Source organism: Planococcus citri, chromosome 3 (genome assembly GCF_950023065.1).
Source record: "Planococcus citri chromosome 3, ihPlaCitr1.1, whole genome shotgun sequence".
Classification (NCBI taxonomy): Eukaryota; Metazoa; Arthropoda; class Insecta; order Hemiptera; family Pseudococcidae; genus Planococcus; species Planococcus citri.
In genome coordinates, this window is record NC_088679.1 from 40,962,923 (window position 1) to 40,983,282 (window position 20,360).

General features: G+C 33.6%; 5 protein-coding genes and 1 long non-coding RNA gene across 7 annotated transcripts; 3 read left to right on the top strand and 3 right to left on the bottom strand.

Moving 5' to 3' along the window:
• The first annotated feature begins 206 nt into the window (after positions 1-206).
• LOC135840197 (uncharacterized) lies at positions 207-5,144 on the top strand. Its single transcript, XM_065356597.1, has 4 exons — positions 207-732; positions 1,167-1,474; positions 1,765-1,819; positions 4,705-5,144. The coding sequence occupies exons 1-2, from the start codon at positions 714-716 to the stop codon at positions 1,448-1,450; spliced, it is 303 nt and encodes a 100-aa protein (XP_065212669.1). The 5' UTR covers positions 207-713; the 3' UTR covers positions 1,451-1,474; positions 1,765-1,819; positions 4,705-5,144.
• Positions 1,342-2,462, bottom strand: LOC135840198 (uncharacterized). Its single transcript, XR_010557711.1, has 3 exons — positions 2,281-2,462; positions 1,557-1,852; positions 1,342-1,482 (listed from the first exon to the last, which is right to left on the bottom strand). It is a non-coding gene; the product is annotated as an uncharacterized LOC135840198 (long non-coding RNA).
• Positions 5,100-10,183, bottom strand: LOC135840191 (uncharacterized). Its single transcript, XM_065356587.1, has 6 exons — positions 9,889-10,183; positions 9,108-9,381; positions 7,508-8,081; positions 7,197-7,426; positions 6,357-6,619; positions 5,100-6,266 (listed from the first exon to the last, which is right to left on the bottom strand). Exons 2-6 carry the CDS (start codon positions 9,352-9,354, stop codon positions 5,910-5,912), a joined length of 1,671 nt encoding a protein of 556 aa, XP_065212659.1. The 5' UTR covers positions 9,355-9,381; positions 9,889-10,183; the 3' UTR covers positions 5,100-5,909.
• Positions 10,184-10,524: 341 nt separating this feature from the next.
• Positions 10,525-11,286, top strand: mRpL55 (mitochondrial ribosomal protein L55). Its single transcript, XM_065356596.1, has 3 exons — positions 10,525-10,685; positions 10,802-10,961; positions 11,044-11,286. Exons 1-3 carry the CDS (start codon positions 10,660-10,662, stop codon positions 11,191-11,193), a joined length of 336 nt encoding a protein of 111 aa, XP_065212668.1. The 5' UTR covers positions 10,525-10,659; the 3' UTR covers positions 11,194-11,286.
• A 1,994-nt stretch (positions 11,287-13,280) lies between these two features.
• Positions 13,281-15,771, top strand: RanBP3 (ran-binding protein 3). 2 transcript variants are annotated; one of them, XM_065354950.1, is made up of 11 exons: positions 13,283-13,459; positions 13,558-13,644; positions 13,711-13,821; positions 13,905-14,048; positions 14,116-14,204; positions 14,273-14,476; positions 14,542-14,658; positions 14,729-14,875; positions 14,951-15,109; positions 15,175-15,270; positions 15,338-15,771. In XM_065354950.1, the coding sequence occupies exons 1-11, from the start codon at positions 13,444-13,446 to the stop codon at positions 15,452-15,454; spliced, it is 1,287 nt and encodes a 428-aa protein (XP_065211022.1). In that variant the 5' UTR covers positions 13,283-13,443; the 3' UTR covers positions 15,455-15,771. The 2 variants fall into 2 exon arrangements, with proteins under 2 accessions (XP_065211023.1, XP_065211022.1); XM_065354951.1 differs by lacking the exon at positions 13,905-14,048 and having other exon boundaries at positions 13,281-13,459.
• Positions 15,757-19,030, bottom strand: LOC135839081 (uncharacterized). The gene is made up of 11 exons (XM_065354949.1): positions 18,415-19,030; positions 18,108-18,332; positions 17,828-18,044; positions 17,602-17,734; positions 17,400-17,535; positions 17,073-17,315; positions 16,784-17,008; positions 16,488-16,704; positions 16,285-16,417; positions 16,063-16,204; positions 15,757-15,984 (listed from the first exon to the last, which is right to left on the bottom strand). The coding sequence occupies exons 1-11, from the start codon at positions 18,803-18,805 to the stop codon at positions 15,965-15,967; spliced, it is 2,082 nt and encodes a 693-aa protein (XP_065211021.1). The 5' UTR covers positions 18,806-19,030; the 3' UTR covers positions 15,757-15,964.
• Positions 19,031-20,360: the final 1,330 nt, after the last annotated feature.

Sequence of the window (20,360 nt, forward strand, 5' to 3'; positions counted from 1 at the left end):
AACTGGCCGAATGGCCGATACTTAAGCTGATTGATATGGTATTGCAAAATGTGTTGATCAATAATTTGTATCTAAACTATCTGATAGAATTGAATATTAATTTAGCGTTAATTCATTTCAATTTTTGAATTGAAAATTAATATTGAATCAATAATGATCAAAAGTGCTTTTTTGAAAAAAATAATACATTCGCAAATTTATTCTTTCACTGTCAATGATACGAATGAGGTTAATGATGATTGTTGAAATTGCAGGAGTTCGTCAGATATCCAACACTTTGTTGTTTACGAATACTTTTTGAAACAAGCAAAAAAACATTGACCAATTTTGAATTTTCGTATTATTTAAAATTTAAATTTAAATCAAACAAAAATTCGAAATTTCGTTCGTCAATCCCCCTCTCCTCCCGTACCCACACAAAACGAATGTTGCCGATTCTCCTATCCGACGGCATGGCAAATCAGCTGATTTTGTTTACTCGCAAGTTCATTAGCAACACACAAGCATCTGTTCGTGATAGCATGTTCACGTGTACTTTGTGAGTAATAATTCTTTACTTGATTGTGTATTGTTATGTGGCGTTGTTAGTGATTTTCTCATTATGTAGACCAAACGGCAAATCAATCGCGTTATAAATCGTAATTCGGTTATTCGGGTTTTAATTGATAATTAGTGGAAGAGATATCAATGTGAACCATCTTCGAGGACAAAAAATGAAACATCATATGCGAGGTAAGTTACGTTTGCACGAACTTCATCATGCTATTGCAAGTGGTGTTATTACTAAATTGAAAAGCGACAACACTCAATTATCAAATGTCCTGATATTGAGTATGTGTTTATTAATTCCAAACAACTGATACCTAATTAGTATAACAAAATGCAATATAGAAATTTCATTTACATTTGCTTGGCCAAACACTCTTTGATGAATGGGTGACTGCAAGCTCACAAAGTGATGTACCCTCCAGAAGGGTGGTAGCATTCGAATTGTCATACATTGTAATCTTTTTCTTACTCGAAATGCATTATTTAATATTTTAAATACATTATACAGAATAGTAGCTAATGATCTTGATATGCATTCAAGTCCGAGAGTAAAATTTAAGCCAAGATTGCATCATCTTTGATTTAATTGCTGAATAATGTCGTTTGATTTGTTACAGATCGTTTAATGGCTCCTCGAGGATTGAAACAATTCTGGTACATACTTTTACCACCTACAATGATTATATCCCTGATCGTAGTTACCGGTTCGAAGGGATATCTGCTGGATAAGAAAACACCCTCGCATACGTATGCTCCGTCAGTCTGCGACGTTAGTGGTAGTTTAATCAGCAACTCGGAGATAAATTCTTCGTTACGAGCAAAACTGTTGACACCATACAGCTGCGGATTTGGTACAATCGGACCAACAGCAACGGCTTCACCATTTTGGCTAGCTACTTGAGAAGGACACGTGTACTTCTTCCAGGTAATTTTCTACGACAAAAGTTTCAATTTTAGACCCTGTCATTGAGTTATCTAAATTTGTATGCTAGTGAAAGAGTAAATACTTCATAAGTGGTATCAGTGGCACAATAAATACTCAATTTGTTTTGGAACAGGTAGATGTGTAGTTTGTTATCGTGAGAAAATTCTAATCTTTGGCTGGTAGGGTAAGGGTATCCCGTTGGTCTGAATTGTTCTACTTGAGGAACTCCGTATTGTCTGCCGGATCTTTGTGAGTTGAGCTGTCTGTAAACATTTGTGTTTTTTTTTCAGGATATGAACGCGTGCCACTCAACTTATGTATCAGCAGAATGACGTGTTGAATAAAGTAAGATACACTTGTGCACATTTTTTTCAGTACCTAGATTTAGATACATATAGATGTTATGCAGTGATAAAACCAAGCGTTTGCTGGTGGGGGGGGGGGGTGGAAGCCACAAATTTGCCGACTCGATTTCCACAAATTTTCCGCCTTGAATCCCCCTCCTCCTCCCTAGGCATGCGACAATGGTCAGCAAGCAGTGGTTTACTATTATAAACAAATGTTTGGAATAGAAAAAATATTATGGAGTCTGAAAAGTTTTCAAGTTTGTAGACTTCACTAAAATTTGCATACTTTAACCAAATTTTCTGATTTATTTGTCAAATTTGCACAATTTTTGCAATTCACTATTCAAATGTGCTGACTTTCCCTAAATATGTCAACATTTTGCAAAATTTGACAACGGAGGGGGGTCCACCCCTTCAAGTTTCGCCTCTGTAGATATATGAGCAGATATTAGTACTTACGTTTCTACCGTTGAATTATTACTCTCGGTTTGGGTCTGTTGAGAATACACTGCTGAAACGAATAATATAGCGATACAATAATACATTTTTTAAGTTTAGCTTTTATGGCTCGCGACACTCGATCATCTACAACACACTGTAGCTGTTTACTGTTTGGTATAAATATCAAAATGAATTCTTTTCCCACGCTCGTAATATATACCTGCATGTTTTCAAATTCAAATACCACCATGTTACACCGTCATTTATCAAATTTTTCATTGAACAAGATAGTTGTACTGGAACTTTCGCACACCACTTTCTATTTCGTTATATATTATGGAAAATGATACATAATTAATTATGTGTGCAGTAGGAAATACTTAGATTTACACGCAAATGATTAAATTAATACGTTGAGATGTTAGGAACCAGATTTTTAAAATTTTTTGTTCACTTTAAAAAGTGTGATCTTGAGGTATACCATTAAGTCCTGCATGCTTACTATTTTTGAAGCATGAATCAATGAAATGGGATCGGAATTGTCATTTCTTTACTAGCTCTACACAATGTACATAGATAAATTAGATATTCAGGTCCAGAAATGAGTATCAGGGTGTCCATAAGCCTGGAACACCTAGAAAAGGGATGAATTTTGGAATTTACAACACTTTTTACTCAAAGTCAAGAAATTTTGTGAAAGGTTACTTCTAACAGATTTCTCCATTTCTGATAATGAAAAAGTTTACCTTCACTTTGCTCAGACTTGACCCACCCAATTGATTGGAAACGGTTTCGAACCGTTTAGAGCAAATCTGGAGCCTCCAGCACTTTTTTTCAACTGGAAATTTCCGCAAAATTTCATCCAAATGAAGTTGGAAAGCCGGAATTTACTCGGTACCTCAATTTCAGCATGTCGAGTCGATTGGAGGTGCTTACGAGTCGTTTTATAACTTCCAGTGACTTTTCGTAAATTTCAGTTTTCCAAAAAAACGCCCTGAAATCTGTTCATATCAACAAATTAGTTTGGTTGCGATGAATTTTTCAAATTTCTAATTTATGAATTCACTACACAAAATAGGATTCCGACCAAGAAAACCCCAATTTAAAAAAAATGTCTAAATCGGTTAAATAGGTCTCTACCGTACACTAAAACTCGATCGTGCATGCCAAAGTTAATTTGGACAGATTTTATGCCCCAGTTGCTGGAGGTTTTAAAACGACTTGGAATCTCCTGAAGTCGACTCAGCATGTTGAAATTTAGAGGCAGAGTAAATTTCGTGTTTCCAACATTTTTGGTGAAATTTTTCGGAAATTTCCGGTTTTTTTCTCATTTTTGGCCCGTCTTTCAAAAATTTACCAAAAATCAAAAAATGCACTTTGACGCTTGAAATTTTAGCTGGTGATATATTTTGGTATCCTCTTTCGATCCAGCTACGTCTGGTTCAAAAATGTTTGTGAAAGTTTGGATTTGGATACCTCTCTTGTAAAATTATTTTCGCTTCAAATCAATGTCCAAAAACCTAAATTTAAAAAAAAATTAAAAAAACTAACATGAAACTGGAAAAATATTCAATAAGCATAATTTTGTTGTAATTACAACTAGTCATTTTCATAGTTTAAACTATGAAAATGACTTTCTGCCACCATGGAAAATTCAGTCCAACGGACTAGGGCTGTTTTCATAATGCATGCGTCAAAAAAAAACATTTCAATTGCTGCAATTTGAATTTGGCTTCAGAAAAAAAAAACGAAAAAAATTTCTTTGTCATCGAGGTAAAAGTTTTTACAATTTTTATCGGCCATCAAATTATTTATCATGATCATCGCCAACTCCTGTTTGTTTGGATGTTCTCTTTCTCTTTCATCGTCACACATCTTTTTGAGCTATAATTTTATCAAAAGCAGTGAATTTTCATTGGGAGAAAAATGTGTGCTTCGAGCTGTAAAAAGGATCGAGTTATTCAAACGTTTCCATGGATCTTCGTCGTGATATTTTTCATTGCTGGTTTTACGAGTAGTTTGATAGGTTGTTCGTTAATCAACCATCCTTCCAATATTGTGAGTTAGCTCATCTATTTGCGCACACCTAAAACTAATCAGTAATCACGTATTTCAATATGATTAATACGTGCATTTAAAATTTACAGAAATTCATACCATTTATTGTAGTATTGGTATTTGAAATATTATTAGCTTCTTTCGTCGGTCTGTTAAAGTCTTACCATTTACAAATACTCCACTCTGAATTATTCGGTTCGATAAAATGTTACAAAAGTGGCGGAAATTATACCCCTACTTCTGAGGAGATCGACTTCGACGAGCTGAATTTAAAAAGCATGAATTACATACAAACCACGGTTAAATTATTCAAAATACGATTAGATAATAGAAACGTAGGGTAATATTGAAATTTGAAAAAGAAAAAAATCATCTTTGTTTCAGTTCAATTGTTGCGGAGTCAATTCTTACGAAGACTGGATCCACGAACACAATGCTGTACCAAGAAGCTGCTGTGCCCATATGAAATTCTGCAGTTTGCCCGTTGTCAAGCAGAAAATCGGCTGTTACGAGGCTGTCAAAATGGACGTTTTCAGCAATTGGAACGCTATGATTATGTTCATGTTAATTTTCATTTGTATCAAGGTAAAGCAACTGTACCCTTATTTATTCATCGTTGTTATTTGGAAAAGAAAACCCCATCCGATGCTTTTGGATTTCTAGTTAACTATGTTAATCATGTACAAATGCAGCGAAATTGCACGTTCTGCTCAAATCGAGATTGAATCGAGGAAAGATGAAAATATCTTTGACAATTAGGTGAAAAAAATGAGCAAATATTGGCTTCATTATTGTTTAATGAATAAAAAAGTATAAAAACTGTTTATATTTAGATTAGAAACGAAGAAATTTCCAGAAAGAGAAAAAAAAGTATGCACAGTTTATAAGAGACCAAAACATATCCACACTAATAATACCTCAATATCACGCGTTATACTATCGAGAAAAAAAAATACCCACTTTGTAATATTCCTTAATACAATGATGCAAAACCCAAAAAATCACACGCACACATATAGACACACTTACATGAGAAAAAAATCACAAACCAGTAATATCGACTTGACTCACTACGTATATAATCTTAACACGAAATATAATACAAAAACTGGAAAAAATAGAAATATACAAATTCTTTAACCGGCTTTGGAAACGAATTTTGAAGAAATTTTGTTCGCGTTTTTACACTTTTTCTTACTCATTCGTCTTAGTTTGTTTTTCACTTTATATCTAAAAGTAACTTAGGAGTTAGCTTATGTACATAGGGAGGGCGATTTCACCGGTTCCGCTACAATATCGCCATTTTGGTAAATTAACTATTATAATAATACCGACGAGAATACGAAATCAATTCGCAAATTAACAACATACAATCCCTACGTAGAGATCTCTCTGAGAAAAAAAAACGCAAGATCAATCGATGACTCGAGTTGACCCCTTTAGTAACATATTACATAGAAAAGGAAGTACGTAATTTTCACTAGAATTATTTCTTAATTTAATTAGAAAAGAATTACTTAGTTAAGGGAAAAAAAAGACAGAAAGAAAACAAGGAGGATAATTCAAAGCGCTTATTCACTAAGGGTAATTCAGTTCCATGTTTTGAATTTGATTTGTTTGATTCGCGAGCTGGAACATACTCGCCGATTACCTCCGAAACGTTTTTTCGCCGAGTTTTTCGTTTCGTTTTCGAATCTTAGTAAATTATTTATATCGTAATGGTCGTAGATTTCCGGATCGTTTTTATTCGCTCGTAAGGCGGCAGCTGCCACTGTTTTGGGAGAGTTTTCGTTTATTTCAGCGGTTATGAAAAATTTATTAACTTTTTTATTCGCCTGATTGGCGACCGCATTGGCACCGTTGGTGTTCAACGCTGATCCGTTGATGGTAAACAACTGCTCGCTTTCAATACTGCCTATTAGTTCTTCGTAAATGCTGCCGTCAACCTGTGAAAAGTAAATGAAACAAAAGTCGAGGTTAGCAATCTGTAGTTTCTTCGGTGACGTTAAAATGTGGCAAATAGAATATAATTTTACTTCGATATTGTATTCGGGGAGATCAGCTGCTTCTGAGATATTCAATACTGGATACTGTTGAACGTTGTTGACAGGTTTTTCGCATTCGTGGTCTTCCGATTCGCTTAGTCTATCGTCGACTGGGTCGTCCTCGCAAGCATTCGGTTCCTCGCTTTCTGTATCCTCGTCTTCATTGCCTTCAATATCGTCTTCATAGTCTTCGACGTTCTGATCGTTGTCATACAACGATTTCAGTTCGCCTCGTTCTAGTAACTCTAAATGCTCTGTGAACAGAAATACCATAGGGTCTGGTTAGATGTTAAAAAAGTACCAACAAAAAATTAAATTTCACTATTGAAAAAAAAAATCGGGCATCATTTTTCACGTTGTTGAAACAATGAAATACTGTTGGCCATCAACGAATGCCATTCTGTCACCAAAATTGTGTAAAAGAGTATCGATTGAATATCTTTTCAATGGTGGGTTTTTGGAGCTTTTTGAAAAAGAATTTTTTACTCTTCTTAATGAGTAGAATACGTGGTTTTTTCATTTCACATGGCATTCGGGCCCCCTTGTACATACATTATGTAGAAAAATGTTGGATCAAATCGAAAGCGTATTCAGTGTAACCAAATTTATTAGAAGTATCTTTGAAAAAAATCCACAGTAATTTTCGGTTTTTCTCAATATTGAAATTAATTTCTTAAACAAATGAGTATATTTCAAAAAACTCGCGATATAACAATTCAAAGGAAGAAAAAAAAACTAATCCAGCTTCGAACATCACAATAATTACTGTATATTATTTAAACCAAAATATAATATTATTGCGACCGATGCTCACCGGTATCGGATACTCACCAGGATATTCCATTGCTCTTTTGATAGCAGCGGAATCTTTTTTGGTCCATTTTTGCACCTCGTCTTCTAATTTGGCTGCTTTGTTAGGATTTAGTGCCCATAGACAGCCTTTTCTTTGGGCGCTACCGGCGGGTTTTTCAATTTTTTCAAAACACTTATTCAAACTAAGATTATGTCTGACTGAATTCTTCCAACCATTCGGCGCAGTCTTAAAATAAGGAAAATGATTGCTGAAATTCAAGAAATCAAAATTAATAGGTTTCTGGTCAACAATGGTATAATTTAAGACGCGTTTAAAATGTTGATCTTACCACATAAAATTATATATTTCGGCAACTGGAAGACAGCCATGTTTAGAATTTTTTAAAGCCATGGCTATCAAACATGAGTAGGAAAATGCCGGTTTAGGGTAGAACGTTTCGTTCTGGTAATAAAATCCGCATTTAGGACTATTTGAATTCTTGGTAGTCGTCGATGCGGTATTTTTCAGACGACTGTTATCATTTTTCACTTGGCTATTGCTATTTACGTAACTATTTGTAATAAGCGAATTTCCGCTAGATGACTCGATTAACGCTGGTTTTAGTATTCGCACACCGGTTTTAATACTTGTAGACAATTTAAGCTGCTGATCATCCTCTGCTGAAGGTTCTTTTATAGAAATGAACTTCGTTCGTATTTTCTTAGCTAATAAATCGTCATCCTTATTTGATGATTCGGTGGGTTCAACTTTGATTTGGCTAACCGACGATGATATCGTGGTAATTGGTACCACAGGCTCTTTGGATTCTTCTTTGATATTAACGCTTTCTTCGTCGCTTAAACGAAAGCCATTCGGAATTACTATATTTGGATTAACCATTATTGCTGATTCCGGATCTCCTCCTGTAAAATTAAGAGAAAGATTTTGGTCATAATGCTGAATGCTGATAGATGAAGATGATTCAAAGATAGGAGAAAAAAGAAAATCTGTTTTGATTATTATGTACACGTTGGGAATATTGTCTCATGTGAATAGGATAAACGTGATGAACATCTGTGCTCGCAGAAGTTGACTTGAAAGTCGGGTAAATGAACCGTCAAATTGTACATAACGCGCGCTCGTATGTATGTATGCGTGTGTGTGTATCTCAATATCAAATTAGAATGTACTATAGCACGACAGTTGTATTTATCGAGACGAGTCTGAAAATATTATGACGCATATTCCTAACCACGAACTGCCAAACCATACATTTGAACCCGATAAATTAGCTAAAAATTGCCCGTAAAAAATCGACTAAAAATCGTAACCGTGCCAAAAAACACACGAAATAAGTTAATAATATCTAAGAGGGATTAAGGTTATCGTATCGTTGAATTGTGTAATAAAATGCAAATGATCAGATGACGTAATTTTTTACTTACGGAAAATGGAAAGTCTGAGTTTTTACTGATATGAAAATAAATTACAAATACGAATGAAGGATTTGAAAAGTCTCAATGATTATTCAGAATTTTGATGTTTTCATTTTGGCGCCAAAACAAATCAATTACTGATAATCAGATAATGAACTGTATCATAATACTTCTTTCCATTTTTTGCTTTCGTTATGAAAACAACTCCAACGCTCAAAAAACATCGATTCTTTTTATTACGATGATGAACATGTAAACCATTTGAAAGGAATTCATACGAATGATCGATTCTATCCTTGTGAAATTTACCTCCGGATATAAGAACTAACTTGATTCAAACTTACAAATTTAAAAAATGAATTACCAAAATTTAATTTCATAATTCGAAGTTCAAACACTTCTGAATCTAATCGCTTCAAAAACGTACATATGCATCAACAGATAGAAGTAAACTCGAAAAACAATTTTAGAAAAGTATCATTCGGAGTTATCAAAACTCCTTCGAATACTCACCGATAAAGTCCAAATGCAGATTCGAATTATACATGGAATTCGAATTGTTATTCAAACTCCAAGGATGCTTAGAACTCCATACTCCGTATAAACCATTATTTAAATCATCATCTTCGTCGACGGAATACGACATGCTTTCCTTGAAGTCATCCGAAGTTTCGAATTCCATTTCTTTGGGTAAATCGAAAAATGCATCGTCGAAAGTTTCGAAGCTGCAGCTATGAATAGGACTGGCTAGAAAATCCATCTTGAAGATACAGCACAACGAGAGAACCTGAGACAGATAAATATTCCACACTACTGATACCGGTACCGTAAGTATATCATGATAATGTTTAACAACAAGTGTATTTTGGCGCCATTAAATTCGGTGGGAAAATAATTTTGGAAGGATGTTTGAAGATTGAAATGAAGCAATTATAGATTCTGCATATGTTCGAAACATGGTGATAATACAGCTTTAATTGATGCGATCGGCTATTATTATAATAATTGGAAAAATTCATTATATTGGCGCACTTTATCTGTAACCATAGAAACGGCTTCATATCATTAATGGCGGGATATTGGTGATAATAGAGGAATGCGAAAGTTTCGTGTATTTCATCAAATGATTAACGTACAATTCGTACGAAAAAGACGATCGTCTAACGATTTATATTCTGCTATTGAGGTAATGATAGAAAATAAAGCCAACGATCAAAGTTATCAGTGAAAACGAATTTTGGCGCTGGAGCGGCAATTCGCCATTAACAACAAAAATACGAATAACTATACTTACTAAAATGCTTAAACAAAATTAGACTAATGACAAGAATAATTAAATTTCAGAAAGCACAGCGAATTTCGAAAGCATTCTTGATCGAGAAATTTAACTGAAATAATTAATTAAAACCTAAAAATTAAAACACCGGATTACTACAATCGGCATTTTTTAGTTCAAAACGTCCCTTCATAACACTGGAATGACGCTATTGGCTAAGCGGAGAGATTCTGCAACGCGATTGGCTGAAACGGTGACCACATGACTTTGTTGTAGTATTGATTGTTTGAAAAAAATCGATTTTTCGTTTTAGCGGATGCCGCATGACGGAACATTTTTTTTTCTTTGTTTGTTGTTCGCGAATTTTTTCAGCTTTCGAACAGTGTCAGTTTCGTAGCAGTCTTTTTCTGATCAAATTTTGTACTTTTTTTAAAGTTTATGATAATGGATTATTATTTATTTTACGCTGATTTCCACGATTTTTAAAAAATCTTGCTGAAATACAGATGCTGAAAATTGAGTGTTTGATGAAAATAGCCTTATTAATTCATTATACAGTTTAATTGAAAGCAAAACTAACGAAACTAATTTCTTTTTTCAATCTAGGAGACTTTTCTATGCGATGTCGTGACAGGTGACAGGTGCCTCCGCCTTCTCTTATCAACGTGTATTTTTATTTTTTATCAGTCAGTAAAAATTTTACATTCGAACTTCGAAAGAAAAATTTGTTCAATGTTCAATATTTTCTAAAATTCTCGCTTATTTAAATTCAAAATATACATTTTAATCATGATGTTACGAAAGGGAATATTTCAGTAAGTTGTTCATCAAGTTTTAAACGCCCAAAATCTCATCTGATTGTTTTCATTTTTGTCATTCAGACATTTCTGCGATCATTGAAGTAAGACTTTAATCGTTTCATTTTGTTTAGGAGTGTTATTCAAATAGTAAAACGGCCAATATCCAGTGCAACAGTTTCTATCACAAAACCTCATCGGAACACTTATTCTCGTACTTATCCTACTCTTCTAGTATTGCCAGATGGCTCAACCATTCAGATGAGATATCCGGAACCCAGAGCAATTATTAGGGTTGGTATTTGCAGATATTCCAAACTATGGTAGATGTGTGTTTTTTATTAAACAGTTCATCAATTGCATTTTCATTTTTCAGTTACCACTTGACATAAATACCCTCAACGATAATGAAAAACGAGCTCGTTTAGAACTGAGAAAACCAAAGAAGAAAATGACTGTAAAAGAAGCCACAAGTGTTTCATTCGACGCTTCTAAATACGTAAATTTGGTCAAAAAGAAAAAATGATTATTTTCTATTGTGTTGAAACTTTGTCCGTGTTGTCATGTATCTATGTATAGATACTTGATTATTTTTTAGTAAATTTAATTTATAAATGTTTTTATTGTAGGTATTCAATTAATGTGTTTTTTTTTAAATTTCGAATTATATTCTGAATTTTAACACTTGTGCTGCAAATTTTTAACAAACGCACGACTTACGACATGAAAAAAAAACGATACTAAATTACTTATTGTTTGGTATTTATTGAACAATGAGATGAATAGTTGTGTTATAATGTTATAATTGAAATTGAATTTGAAATGAATGGGATAATGGAGGTGGGTGTAGTAGAAATAGAAAGCGAATGAATTGAATCATTATAAAAATATGGCTTTTCATACGTATCCATCAAATTCTCCCGAGTCATCCAGAATTTTGAAATCAAAAAATGATTGTTTTTCATTTTCAATTTTCAAATTAATTTTTTTTCGAAATTTTCATTTTTTGTGTTGTCAATACGAGTCTAAATTGCGCGAATGCACAGTTTTTTGCTAAATGCACTGTCAAGAGCCATCACAGCAGGAAATTATGGAAGGAATGAGGACGTTTCGGAATAAAAAGTCGATGTTTCGGATACGTTCCGATTTCCGAATACTTTTTTTTGGCAGTTCGGCACTTGTTCGGCTTCGTTTGACATAAGTCATTTTAGATTTTAAAGCATAGATGAAACTTTCCAGATATTAAGTTTTGAAAACATGCGGAGCCGGAAATTTTCCTTCAAAACATGAAGTACTTTAATCCCCGACTCCCCGTATTCCCCGTATTATTCCATGTTCATCTATCTATGTACATTTAAAATAAATTTAAAATGTCAGTTTGAAAAATTAAAAATGAAAATGTAATTTATCATCAATTTCAATTACAACACTACATTCCCTATTATTCACAAATTTTCAAAATTTTCTTAATTTCAAAAATTTTTATCAATGCTGAATATTTTGCAAAAATTCAAAATCGAACGTTTTTTTACAATCTTCTCACCATTTACAACAACTTTTCCTTCATAAATTTCCATTGAAATTTATGTATTTGAAAGTTCCCTGAAATTTTCCTCATAAATTTCCATTTTCTAGAAACTTTCCTTCCTATCATCTCTACTCGCTACGTCGTCGCTACTCGTTAATCATCATCAACAGGAGATGAATCATGATCATGAATATTGAGAATAATAAGACGATCGAGTTGACGAAAAAAGTTTCATTTTTTTGCTTGTTCTGTTTTCTGTTGACATTTTTTTTTACCGAATATAATGCTTTAAAGTTGAAATTCATTTTTGTTCCTTACAATAAAATTCCAAAATCGTCCATTTTTACAATAAATTACTTAAAATAAAACTTTGCCCGTTCCTTGGCTTATAGTCGACCCCCCGAATCGATTAACACGATTTTCCAGTTCACCTGAAGCCTCCAGCAGCAAAATTTTGCTTCTCTCCAGCGATTTTGATTTGAATTTCTCCAGAATGTGTAAATCCCTATCCATCCTATCACAAATATTATTATTTTTTATTTTGAACGTTTGAAGTAGCCGTAGGCAAGTAGGTAACTATATGTCGAGAATTGAATTGAGAAAAGTTCAAACTTATCGAGCTAAATTAAAGCTATGTAGTATGTAAGTACCTATTTTTTGATTTTGATTTTTATTTTGTGTTTTTCTTGTTTTCCTGATCGTCTACAGGTATTGTATAGGACATAAATGTACTTGTATGTGCATATAAATGGTACATATTGTGTTCTTTGAACACAGAACTTTGTTGGCAAAGGAAATTTTCATATTTGATTGATTGATTCATATCATTTCATTTTCACTTTTAATTTTAATTTCAACAGCATAGAAAGTAGAAAAGAAACAAGTACCTACTTATGTATAGTCACGTAATGAAGTCAAACGAAACATTCTCTATTCTCAGGCCCAGGTGCGAACATTTCCGAATACAATACACAATACACCTCCTTCCTCCCATAATTTGATGCTATCGTTCGTAACAATTTTCTCCTAAAAAAACAAAACAAGCTCCGCATCCAGGTAAAATAACGACATATAAAATATTTGGTGACCAATGGCCATCGTTTGTGTTTTTCTGCTCTTGTTGATATTTTTTCCAGTTCGAAATCAATGTTTAACTTAAATAACAATCTTTTAATACAGAAATAGATCCTTGTGTTAGGTTTTAATCAATCATCGTTACAGTTCCTGACTGAAAATCTACATCATAGAATGGCATCATTACCAGGTATGCTTTCATATATTACAAGATTTCCAATTTGAATGATTGTGTGAATGAGTGAACAATTTTCATGAATTTCTTAATTACCTTATCATTTTTTTCAGATAATAATAATAGTGAGTTGAACGACGAAATTCCTATAAACAACGAAAAAAAAGAAGAACCAGAAGATGATCAAGAACCAAAAAATGGTAACACGATTTTACCATCTGATGTGTTTTTTTCTCATGTAAATAAATGAAACTTTTTTTCAACAGAAAACACGCCACAGGATGAAAATGAAAATACAACCAGTATAGATTTATTTGGCTCTAATCGTCCCGTCAATATTTGTTCTCCGTTGAATGTGCAAAGTTCTTATAAACCTGGTATTAAATGCTATTGTTTGCTGCACTAAAGTCGTTATAAACCCAGTTAATTCATTAATTCATCGATTTTTTGCTTGTTGTAGTTTTTGGTACCAGTAGAAGTATTTTGAAACCATCAACCTTGTTCACTGATGCAAATACCTTCACACCTTCTGTTACTTTTGGTAACAATACCAGTAAAACTGTGAAACTGAAACCATCTGTGTTAGCCAATCCTTTTGTAAATAGTAAGTGAACTATCGTAATTTTAGAGTTAGATGATTCAAATATTTATTCGTAATTTTTCTTTTCAAGATGAGTTCAATAAAACTCTAGATTCAAAAGCAAACTGTGATGAGAAGTCCGATAAGTTACCGCAGTCGGAAAATAATTCTTCATCGGAGGTTGGTGGTGCAAATGCATGAAAAACAGTTGCTCGAATCATTTTTATCTTTGAAAATTTCATTTTTAGGATACGAAAAGTTCGGCATCAGGTCCTAAATTCGTCCCATTAAATGGCCCCTCAACAACACCTAGTGTAAGTTTAGCTGTAACTTCTTCTGCCACTAGTTCTACTGTTCCTGTTGTTTCCAACTCCGCGGCCTCCAGCACGCCTAGCAGTACTTCCATTTCAACAGAATTTGTATTCGGACAAAATTTACACGAAAGAGTGACGGTAATCATGTGAATTTCTTTTTCATGCGACCGTTTTTAGAGTTACTTAATGGTGATTATTTGTAGATTGAAAAAGACGCCACTCAACAACCTCAAGAATCTGTCACCCAAAATGGTACCTCTTTTTCAGAGATGTTATTTTCTTCAGCACTCAAACAAGAATCAGCAAATGCAAAACAAGAAGTAAGGTGGTCAACTTGTAGATTTAAAAAAAAAAAATATATTAATCAATAATTAATCATTGTTATTGTAGGACGGAAGTTCTCACGTGTTTAGTAATGGTAACGCTAAAACATTAAGCGTTTCTGCGAAAGAATACGAAGAAGCTCGTTCGGTTAAAAGAAAGTACGAAGAAGTTGCCATTGTGACTGGCGAAGAAGATGAACAGAATGTGTTACAAGTAGATATTTCATTCATTTGTGGCTGTAAGCGCAGTGTTCGCACATTTTTAATGAATTTTGTTGCCCAATTACAGATAAACTGCAAGTTGTTTGCATTTGATAATGCTTCGAGTAGTTGGGCTGAACGAGGAAGAGGGACGTTACGTGTTAATGATAAAGAAACGTCTGAAGGCCGGAATTCCAGATTAGTGATGAGGTTACTTGGGAATTTACGACTTGTGCTTAATACTAAAGTAAGTATTCAAAATTTCGTAACAACATTTCGCTCGAATTTTATTTAATTCTTTTTTCGACTTAGATATGGAGTGATATGAGTGTCGAACATGTCAGTAAGAAGAGTGTTCGATTAACAGCCATTGATAATGATGGTCAAGTCAGAATTTACTTAGTCATGGTAAGTGTACGTGAGCGTTGTGCCTGTCGTTTTTATTTGTTCCTCGTTTCATAGTTTCCTTTTTCAGGCAAGTCCGAAAGACTCAGAGCAATTGTACAACGTTCTTTCAACCAGAATACAAAAAAAGAAATTGAAAGTATCTGCCGAAGAAAGCACCTCAACCAGTTCTGCTAAAGTAGCATAACTCTTGTAAATGCCCTTTCATCTTCTGTTTTATTCATTACTATTTTTGGAAATTTGTGTACTTGGCTACCTTCCTTGTACTCGTGAACAATTTGGTTGCTTAAAGCTTATTTATTTTATATTAGTATTGGATACACTGAAGAATGTAACCGATTATCAAAGTCTGTTATTTTTTCTGGATTTGTCCCCTATCTTCGTTCGCAATAGTTATTGAATTGGTTTTGTATGATAATCGATTGTATTTTTTGATTCTGAATGAATAAGTATAAGTTTTTACATTCTAAAAAAAAGAAAAGTAATAAATCATAGTGAAAGACATGTTTATATAAATTATTCTAAGAAAAAAGCTATTCACTGAAAATTCATAATATTAGTTCAATAAAAAAGAAGAAAATATACAGTAACAAAAACAACTAATAATTAAGTAACAAAACAACATACGTAATAAATAATTTCACTGAAGGAACATGCAATATAATGTTTTAACCTGCGCTGTAACGTAAACTCGCATTTAATATTCGATTCTTAAATCTGCGGAGGAAAAAATTTCAAATTTAACTTCTGTCGTTCTAGTACAATGCACTAATAAAAACTGGAAAATTGACTCACCATTAGCTTTCATCATAGATCGATATTTATTCAGTCTTTGTAGCCATAAATTCCAATATTTCAGACAACTGTCTTTATTCAAATGGAATATATCTGCTTTAGTACCGTCAGTGTAGGAAAAAATTAGTAAACCTTCTTCAATCTGAAATTTCATAAAATTCAAATAATAAACATGTATTTACCGAAGACGATCGTATAACACTATGATACTGGTATCCATACCTTGAATGGATAAAGACTATCGTAATTAGTAGCTCCGATATAAGCCGCGATTTGCAAAGGTGCGTCATACGTACTGTCAATCGATTCTTTCACTTTGTCACTTTTTTTCCAGTCTATTAACATTGGTTTACCCCTGAAAAATGATCAGTGGAAATGTAATGCAGAATCGACAAAACATCAGATTAAATTAACTCAATATTCACCTAAATTCGGCAACACAGTCTATAATTCCTTTGTATTTCAACTCTTCATGAACTACATTCGACTCTGTAACTTTAATATCTGAAAATAAAGGGAAAACCGCATGTAAACTTTTCCAACAGCCTTCCAATGCTGGTGTAATGGACAATTCTTTCTCAGCTGTGCCAAGGAGGCGTTTTTGAATTAAACTATGCAGTAATGTTCCAGTTTCCAACAAATCTGTTGAGACAAAAATATATGAGAGAAAATTAACAGGCGTCAAAAATTAATAATGAATGTGGAATATACTGGAATTTACTTTTTTGGTACGTATCAAATCCTTCCTGTCCCATTTGTGCTATCAAATTATTCCTCCATCTATCTAATACAAATTTTGCTGTATCTGATTTTGATTCGCTTAGAATCGTGGTAACTGAAGGATAATAACTATGGATGTCTTGTTTTACTGGATTTATTTCGTACGGATGACCGGAAATATACTCCTTTTTAACGTTGTTATACAGAGGAAATATCAATTGAGGCTCTAGGAAAAAAAAAAATTTTAAGTAAGGTTTACATAAGAACCATTATGTACATAATATGCATACCTTCATTTATTTTGGAGCTTTTTGTAGGAATTTCAGCGAATGTTGTGTACGCCGGCGTATTGAAACCAGTAGACGGAGATGGCGCTGAATATTCAATTTTGGACGTCGTGGTTTCAGGTTTCTCTGAAATTTGATTCGCATTCACGGAAATATTGGAACCCGTTGATGAGGAGGACGCTGTTTCTCCTATTTTAGTAGTATTGACTTCAGATTTCATGAGCGTTTGATTCACAGCATCTGATTCTAATTTTTAAGACATCATGTAGTGATGTTATAAAATTTATCACTGGGGTACAGAGTGCATATACTTGTAAAAATATCTCATACCTCTATGCAATGACTGATACAAATGTAATCTTTCTAACCACATTTTCCAGTAATTAAAACAATTTTCTTTCTTCAAATGAAATACATCAGCTTTGCTGCCGTCTTCGTATGACATCACGAGTAAACTTTCTTCTACCTGCAAACAAAACAGTAAGTAAACTCATGATGTAAAAAAATAATAATTGAAAATTCAATTTCTCACTTTAAAAGGGTAACTATCATCGTAATTTAATGCACCAATATACGCCGCAATTTGAACAGGCGCATCAAAAGTCATATTTATAGATGATTTCATTTTATTCGATTTCTTCCAGCAAACTAATACTGGTTTATTCCTGCAATTTGAACAAAAAAAAGAAAAGAAAACTCAAAATTAATAATTCGGTTTTTATGAGTGATCTGAGAGATGAAAAATCAACGAAACCCACTTGAACTCGATTATAGTGTCGATCATGCCTTTATATTTCAATTCCGGATGCACGACCATTTTTTCCATAGTTTTCAAATTTGAAAATAAAGGAAATACGCTGTCCAAGCTTCGCCAGCATCCTTGAAATTCTGGCGCAATGTCAAGATCTTCAGTTCGTACCCCGAGTAATCGTTTTTTAATCAATTTCATCAAAACATTTCTAGATTGAAGTTGTCCTGCAAAACTAATGTAATTAACCGATGCATTTCAATTGTATTTAAATTGTAGCGATAAATTACTTTTTTGTTGTTCGTCGAATTTATCCTGTCCTAGTTCTTCAACTTGATTAGTTTTCCATTGATCTAAGTGAAATTTGGATTTCTGAGACATGGTTTCCGTGAGAATAGTTGTTACGGTGGGAAATGCGCGAAAAGAATTCTTCACCACAGGATTAATGTAATAAGTCTGAGTTGGAACATAATCTTTTTTTTCCTCGTTGAACAGAGGGAAAAGCAACACAGATCCTATTTTTGAAAAAAATGTAGTATTCAGTTATTGATATGATAATAATGCTATCGATTTAATATCAACATATTTTCTACAAACCACCGACTGCAGGTTTGAGCAATTTATCACTTTCAGGAGATTTCTCAAGAGAAATAGTTTCATTGGTAACCGGCAACGGATCAACTTCCGCAGCAGTTTGAACAGGAGTATCATTGATTTTTACATTACTCGCCGAAGCATCGTTGGAAACTAAAATTCGGTGGGTAGAATCGTCGTAATAAAAGCACTCATCTGGGTCTTCGGTTGATTCAATTTTCACATTTTTTCGAGATTTCCTGCGTTCTTTTTTCAACGGCTCTCCGAATAATAAATCACTTTCATGGTTCAGTCTTTTTAGAACTTCTTTATCCCGTTGACCACTGGATAGTTTACTCTTCAAACGAGAGAAAACGAGGATGGTATTCCTCAATTTTAAAAACGGTTTCATCATTTTTCAAAGTTCCTATTTCTAATGTTGATCAAAACTCTAGCGCATTCACAAGTTGAAGTTTCATATAATCAATTTCAAACCGGCGATCACAAATTTACAATAATTAGAAAATCAAATAATTAATCACGCGCAACAGATTCAGAAAATTTACGCGCAATCCGAATTCTGAAGATGAAGTCATGTTTCGATTTTCGATGCACGATTGATTTTGAATTTTGAAAGGGATTGATAAGGAAATCACAAAGGGAAATCTCAAATATTTTCGCTTCGACATTTGCAGCACTGAAAAATCAATAGGCAATTTTCGTCTTTTCATTTTTTTTTTTTTTTTTGTAACAAAAAAACATCGATTTTCCATTTTCTCAGAATCCTGAATCACATTCACATCATAATCACAATCAACGCTGCGACGCTTGTCTCACTTTGATTCCAAGCTGTGCTCCTCAATATATTTCAAGCATTTTCTAATTCGCATTTAAACTAAAAAATGAACAAAATCGCTCGAAATTTATAATTAATTAAACTAGGGGGCTTCGCCCCCTAGGTCGCTCCGCGACCTCCACCCCCAGATCGCGCACTCGCTTCGCTTGTGCTGCTCACCCTGGCCCTCTCGCTTCGCTCAGGCCTCTCGCCCCTCCGGGGCTCGCTTTTTTAACAACTCAACACATGCCCCTGCTCCTAAATGCAAATCAGCTGAAATGTGTCAATAGCAAATTCTATTCTAGAGTCTGGTTCTAAAGTACAATGTTTAAAAAAATTCAAGTTTGAACAATATTTCTATCAATTTTTACAATGAATTAACGACATTTTTTTTTCTCAAAAAACTTACATCTATTCACTTCAGATTTATACTTGGGGTGTTGAATTACTCTGGTATACTTACTGACTTGATGATTATCATAATTTTTTAGGAGTAAAATTTCTGAAATTCTATTTGTAAAATTGGGTAGAAAAATGTTTAAAATTCTTGTAAAATGATGGCATAAAATGAGTAGGTATAGTGAGTATGCTGGAGTAATTCAATCCTATTAAATGAAAATCTGAGGTAGGATAGTCAAATTTGTATCCCAAGTATAGAAACCCTACCAGTGGTAGCTTAGCTAAGGGAGGGACGTGACTTGAGCCACCCCCCCCCGGCGAGTGAAAATTAGAAATAATGCACGCAATAATGAACCGTTTTTTCGTTTTTTCGACCCATTTTTTTCAACAAATTTTCGCTCTCACTTCACTTGAGCAGTAATTGCACCTTCATTTCCATACAAATTATCATACATTACGAAGGGTTTCCATTACATTACCTCTACTTTCGATTTTTCATACTTAAAAATCTGGTTTTGCCCTCTCTTTGAGAATATTCTGGCTACACTGTACTGAACCCTTCTCCATCTTGACTTTAACTTTTTTAGAAACAATGTTCCACTAAACATATTTTAGATTTGTGCTGTTGAAATAAAATCCTAACCCAAAAATGATCTCAAGTGTAGAACCTCCTCTCCTTATTATTTTAACAGACACCACATTCCAGTTTTGAAAAAATAAAATACTATAGCAAAGC